Source organism: Panicum virgatum, chromosome 3N, assembly GCF_016808335.1.
Source record: "Panicum virgatum strain AP13 chromosome 3N, P.virgatum_v5, whole genome shotgun sequence".
Classification (NCBI taxonomy): domain Eukaryota; kingdom Viridiplantae; phylum Streptophyta; class Magnoliopsida; order Poales; family Poaceae; genus Panicum; species Panicum virgatum.
Window position 1 is genome coordinate 25,897,143 of NC_053147.1, and position 6,023 is coordinate 25,903,165.

The 6,023-nt window shown below is 45.5% G+C and overlaps 1 protein-coding gene across 8 annotated transcripts; it reads right to left on the bottom strand.

The window, feature by feature from the left end:
* Positions 1 to 170: 170 nt before the first annotated feature.
* LOC120665362 lies at positions 171 to 5,721 on the bottom strand. 8 transcript variants are annotated; one of them, XM_039944918.1, is made up of 5 exons: positions 5,583 to 5,721; positions 4,457 to 4,640; positions 3,562 to 4,092; positions 2,711 to 3,415; positions 171 to 1,441 (listed from the first exon to the last, which is right to left on the bottom strand). In XM_039944918.1, exons 2-5 carry the CDS (start codon positions 4,481 to 4,483, stop codon positions 683 to 685), a joined length of 2,022 nt encoding a protein of 673 aa, XP_039800852.1. In that variant the 5' UTR covers positions 4,484 to 4,640; positions 5,583 to 5,721; the 3' UTR covers positions 171 to 682. The 8 variants fall into 8 exon arrangements, with proteins under 8 accessions (XP_039800852.1, XP_039800855.1, XP_039800853.1 ...); XM_039944921.1 differs by having other exon boundaries at positions 4,457 to 4,635; positions 5,583 to 5,693; XM_039944919.1 differs by lacking the exon at positions 5,583 to 5,721 and adding an exon at positions 5,274 to 5,571.
* Between the last annotated feature and the right edge of the window lie 302 nt (positions 5,722 to 6,023).

Consider the following 6,023-nt stretch of genomic DNA (forward strand, 5'->3'; position numbering starts at 1 on the left):
ATGCGCATTATCAGATTATACACAATTACAGACTTCATATAAGATGCAACTATATTTAATTGTTAATTGTAGAAAACAGGAGGCTCAAAATAGTCGAACAAAATTTCAAACATAACTCATAAGTGTTATTCACACTTCACCCCTAATAACAACAAACCATTTGGTGCAAATCACTGAACTGCAGAATTGATACTGAAGCCACTTTTAGAAAATAAAATTTCAAGGTATGACGTAGATGTGCATCCACATGTATCGATCTGCAAAGGCTGCAATTTAATGCTCTTGTGCTGACTTTAGGTCCTGGGTCAAAGACATCTTAGAGGAAGCTGATCCACATGTATGATCACCAGACCGAGGCCTCCAGTACTAGAAAATGCCAATTTTCTATCTTGGCAAATTGACCATGCCACTTCCAACATCTTTAAGTGCAAAACTGGGATCTGTTCTTATAAGTTCATCCTTCAAAATGTAACAGTAGAGACAGGAAACAAGTTGTTTTAGTGGATCATATGCCGCTAAGCACAAAACTAGATGCATAACAAGCTGACAGTGATTGCATATACCTAGCCAGTGTTTTGGCACAACTGGCCATGTTATCCAAAGTGCAGCTTTAGTAATGAAGATAAAAAAGAAAAAGAAAAAATGCTAATGGTAGCTACTGTAAGAACCTCCTTATTCTTTATCAATTATCATCATCATGGCAATTATCACTAGCATCACATTCAATATCATCATCCTCTCTATTTTCAACAATGTGCACAAGGGAATTGGCTTGCAACTTCTTGAACTGGCTTATAAAGTCAGTTGCTTCCGAGATGAGAGCATTTTTTGCAGCCTTCAGGCCACCAGCTTCCTGCCGAGAAACAGTCGTCGCAGAACCCGCGCCTTTAGAGCCTGGAGTCCTTTTGCGAGGCCTTTTTGTGCCTTCTCTGCGAGACAACTGGTCAACATATTTCTCATGTAAGATAACATTCTTGATGGGCTTCAGAACTGCTGGGCTCGGTTCTGCTCGCTCAGCTCTTAATTGTGAAAACGGTTTCTTTCGTGCTGACAAACTTCCACTGCACTTGCCTGGAGAACCTGAATTTGAATAACTTTCGGGAGTCTGAGGAGAATACTCAGAAGATATGTTCAGTTGAAAGGCACTTGGTGAGGTTTCAAATAATGAAAAGTGATCGGCCTCTTGAGCTTGGTCGACGAGGTAATGCTTCTGTAACAAATGCCTCACCGTCTTTTGAGTCGCTAGGCTCTTCTGTTTAGCTGTCCTTTGCCTTCCGACTGTCGATTCCAAGAGATTTGGAAGTTTTGGATCAGACAATGAGAAATTTCCTATAGGAGAAAATGTTGTTTTACATGTTCTGGGACGTGGGGCAATGGGAGTGGGTGTCGAGAGGTCAGCATGAATTCGGTTGAAGCAGTCTTTGGCAGATCTCCCTGGCACCTGAAAAGTGTGTCAAAGATCATTGAGACTAAAGGTAGAACTCCAAATAAATAGAAATATGCTAAATAAGAAACATGACCTACCACCAAAGTATCTCAGTGAGGTATGAAAAAGAAAAGATAACCATCACTATGAGGCCTCAAATTATTTTGGTTGAACAAACAGGACAATTTAACCCTCAAGTTTTTATATTTCAGCCCCACTAGCTATTCATTTCTTAAAATGTTGCATTATTTGGTGACGAGTAAAGTGCATCAGGGGTCATTAAACTTGTTCACAAGTGTCACCTTGGTCTCCGTACTATTAATTTGCATGTTCATGTCCCTAAGATTTGCAAGTGTGTACTCGACTTGTGGTCCAAATCTTGATAATTAGCGTGTAGCTGCCAATGTGGCATGCTAGCAACTCATAAGGCAGAACTCTCGTCTCTCATTTCGCTTCTCCCTCCTCTTCACAAATCAAGCAACAACCTTCAAGGAGAAGTGACGCCACATAACATGTCAAATAGACAGATCAACACTAATTAGGGAGGTTTGAGTGAACTATTTAGCAAGTTTAGAGGCATGGAACTGCAGTTGGCAGTTCGGGGACCTAGAACACCACCGAACAAGTTTAGGGACAGCTGGTGCAATTTACTCTTTGGTGAATTTGGCTTACCATGCCCTTTTGCTGACTTGCAAATTTGTAGTCATTCAAAAAAAAAAAGAATGAACTCCTATTGAAATTTAATATCATTTTAAAGCTGTTGCTCTACTATGCATTAAAAAAACTCGACCATCCCCTGATTTTGCTCATAAGAAGGTTGTACCAGCCTCAAAACCCAGACTGGTGATGGGGTTTTATTGACCTCCAGACTTCAACGGTGTAGCCAGTGTAACTCTAACCCAGGAGAAGTTGGTGTTCTACTATGCATTAGGGTCTTTGCATATACAAAAATAAAAATAACTAATCAGCACAAATTTCTCTCCACGTCCAGTCCATAATTAGTGACTTTAATATCCCATATAATTCCTACATCATAGATACATTAGCAGGAAGAACCTAACTACAGAAACTTTGATAATAAATTGATACAGACCAGACCATGTGCACTGAGATTTATTTCTGAAAATTGCAAAAAACATATTCAACCAATACTTTAACTACAGCATTCTCATCTTTTATGTAAGCAAGACAAATTAATGTTTGATAATGATTTTTTGGTCTGGTCTTGCATTTTACAAGAGATGAAAAAAATGCTAAACCAAATGATGTTAGGACTGGAATTACCAATTTTGAGACTCTCTTCCAGAAATGTGGGGATGGTCGTGCAGTGAAATAAGCTTTACGCAATGCCATGTCCTGCTCTTCTGTCCAATCATCTGCACCACAAAAATTTTCCATTCCTTCTCTTTCAGTCCTACTTGGCTCGTCAATGTTTTCATCAATGTTTATCAATTTCTCATGACCAGCTTTAGGCTTCGCCACAATAGAAGGGTCCTTTTCAATCATTTTGTGGATGGCCTTTTTAGGTTCATTGCTAGGTACATTTTCTTGGAAATATGCAGGCAATGATTTAGGTTCCTTGTAGTTGTAACTTGGCCTCTTTTTTGATGACCTTTCAGTGCCTCTCTTCCTCTTACCTGTCAGCACCACAGAATGACTGGGCTTTTCTTGTTGCTTCTCACTCTTCATGCGAGGTACACCTGTAACCCTTTTCCTAGTAAAAATATCTTGAGGATCTTGACAAAGTTGATGAGGCTTATTGTGGCTTTTCATCCTTGCCAAAGGCTTCAATCCAGCATTTTTCCTATTTCTTTTCAGATTCACTTGATTTCTGTCTTTCCTAATTGCATTTTGAGCCTTTGTATTATGAGATGTCTCCTGGCAATTTGGTGGCAATAACGGCTTCCCAACAATCTTATCTTCCTGGTGGAATCGTGGAGATCTGCGTAGAGGCATCATTGCTGATTGATCATCCCTTACCTTATATTCCTACAAGAATGAGTACAAATTACAACAAACTTTCTCCAAGCTATGAATTAAATGTGAACTGGATCAAGCCTTCAAAGCAACAAGTATGACATATTAAGATTGAACAGGAATAAAATGGATGAAAATTAAGCAAGAATGGGTCCTACCTCGTTTACTTCATCCTCAATCACAATTGAGTGCTCTGGATCGCTCCCCCTACGCCGCAGCAACTGGCATCGAAGTGCCCTCGGCTGCCGCGCAGCTCCAGCTTTGCGGCATTTCCCATTCTTCTTGGGGACAACTTTCTTGTTTAATGTTCGGACCTCATCTTCCACCTCTCGGTTCTTGGAACTGGAAGGGAGTCTCGGCATGGGCAAACTTTGAGGGGTCGCGTGGTAAGAGCGTAGCCGCCCCTTCCATGGCGTCCCACCAGCAGTTGGGCGGACCTCATCTTCCACCTCTCGGTTCTTGGAACTGGAAGGGAGTCTCGGCATGGGCAAACTTTGAGGGGTCGCGTGGTAAGAGCGTAGCCGCCCCTTCCATGGCGTCCCACCAGCAGTTGGGCAGACCTCATCTTCCACCTCTCGGTTCTTGGAACTGGAAGGGAGTCTCGGCATGGGCAAACTTTGAGGGGTCGCGTGGTAAGAGCGTAGCCGCCCCTTCCATGGTGTCCCACCAGCAGCTGGGGCAAAGGATTCCTGGTTGTAGTAGCAGCAGGTCCAAAAGTAATTTTAGGCATTGGGGCAATAGCACTACTGATATGCACACAGCAAAACCAATATTAATATAGAAAAAAAAAACAAGGCTCAGAATTGATGAGTAGTAAATTAGACTGTTCGGGTTACCAGTTATGTCCATGATTTGTCGATTTGTTCGATCGTTGCAAAATTGGAATCCATGTGAGCATACAACAACAAAACTAGAAGCTAAAATAACATGACACCGTCAAAATGTATCACGATTTAAGAAGACGAGGCATTTCAAAATGTGAGGGGAGTCTGATACGGGGACAGGAAAGGAGATACGAAGCGAGGGATGCGATGAGAATAGAAGGAGGCTCACCACACCGGCGGACCGTCCCGCCGTCATGCTGTCTGGCCCACCGTCGCGGCGCCGCGCCCTCCACAGCTGCAGCGGCGGCCACGTGGCGTCGCGGCGCCCAAGGCCTGCCTCCGCCGGCGAGGCCTAGCCCTCCGCAACGGAGCAATCCGCTGCTCTCCGCCACTCGCGTCGTGCCCCGGCTGACCTAGGATTGAAATTTAGGGTATGCCGCATTAAAATTTCAACATACAATTTGGTATTCGGTATTATCTAAAAAATCAGTACACAATAAAATTTTTCCTTTTAGTATCTTTTTCTCTTTGCCACGCCAAATATGCAGCACTACCCACCAATACGCATGAATCGGATCATGCAAGAATCAAGATATATGCAAACATCCAGACTTTCACGACTTATGTAAATAAGAAGCAAATATCAAGTCATGATACGGAATAAATCCTCTCGCCTATCAGCGCGTGTTTATGTTTTGAATATGCAGTGCACGAGATCGAACTTCCTAATACAGTGATTGCCATTCATAATCCACACAATTTAACCCCCAACAGACAACTATCAAATCGATTACTGCTAGCTCCTTAATATAGAAATATGAGCAATCCAATAGTTGCTAAATTCATGTTGGCTTTAGCCGCAGGCGAGAGCCCCAGCCGTCCGTGGCTGCACATCTAGGATCGCATCGGGGAACACTGTCGTCGCTTGACGCCCGCTGCCCACCGTCGCGTCGAGAAGGTGCGCCGAAAGGAAAAGGAAAAGAAGAGGCATTAGCGGGGAAGGCCGAAGGCCGCCCGGGAAGGGGAGGAACGCTGGCGATGCCCACCCGGTCGCGGTCTGGCCGGGAGAGGCTGCGCCTGGCCGTCGAATGAGCGGAGATGGGGCGCTGGGGAAGGGGACGGCGCTGCGCGGGCGAGCGTCCGGATGGGGACGCCGGCGCCCTGCCGCGGCCGGGGGAGGGGGACGCGCAGCTGGCCGGCGCCTGCCTGTTGCCTGGGCGAGATGCGAGAGCCGAGGAGAGGAGAGGGATTCGGGGGGCGGAGGCGGCGTCCAGGTGAGGAGGCGACGAGGCCGAGCGGCAGCCGCGCAGTCCGATTCCAGGGTGGGGCGGATCTTAGGGTATGCCATGGCATACCTGGACGGCTGGACCACCCCGTAGGTCCGCCAGTGCCGGCTATCGCCGAATCCGCCAGCCGGGCGCCGCACAGCTGCTCCGCTTGAATGCCGGACGCCGCGCCTAGGGTTAAGAACTGATGAGGATGAACAGGCTATCTCCCACGATAGCAATTCAAATCTTGCCCACTTAGGATGGGAGTCGTCTCATTCCACTTAGGATGGGAGTCGTCTCATTCCACGCGCTTGTACTATGGTGGGCTTCTTCTGCGCAGATTCCTATGGTGGGCTTCTTTTACTTCCATCTGCGGCCCAGATGTGCCACTGACGCAGATTCCTCAGCAGCTACAATAATAATGTCCCACGCGTTGTTTGTTTAGATGCGAAAAGTTTTGGGTGTAAAGTACTGTACCACTTTCATTTGTATTTGAAAATTATTGTCCTGCCATGGGTTAACTAGGCT

Coding starts and splice junctions, on each gene's coding strand:
- LOC120665362 (XM_039944918.1), bottom strand. CDS start 4,483: ATGACGGCGGGACGGTCCGCCGGTGTG. Junction 4,093..4,456: donor CGGGACGGTCCGCCGGTGTG/GTGAGCCTCCTT, acceptor TACTACAACCAG/GAATCCTTTGCCCCAGCTGC. Junction 3,416..3,561: donor TTGAGGATGAAGTAAACGAG/GTAGGACCCATT, acceptor TCATTCTTGTAG/GAATATAAGGTAAGGGATGA.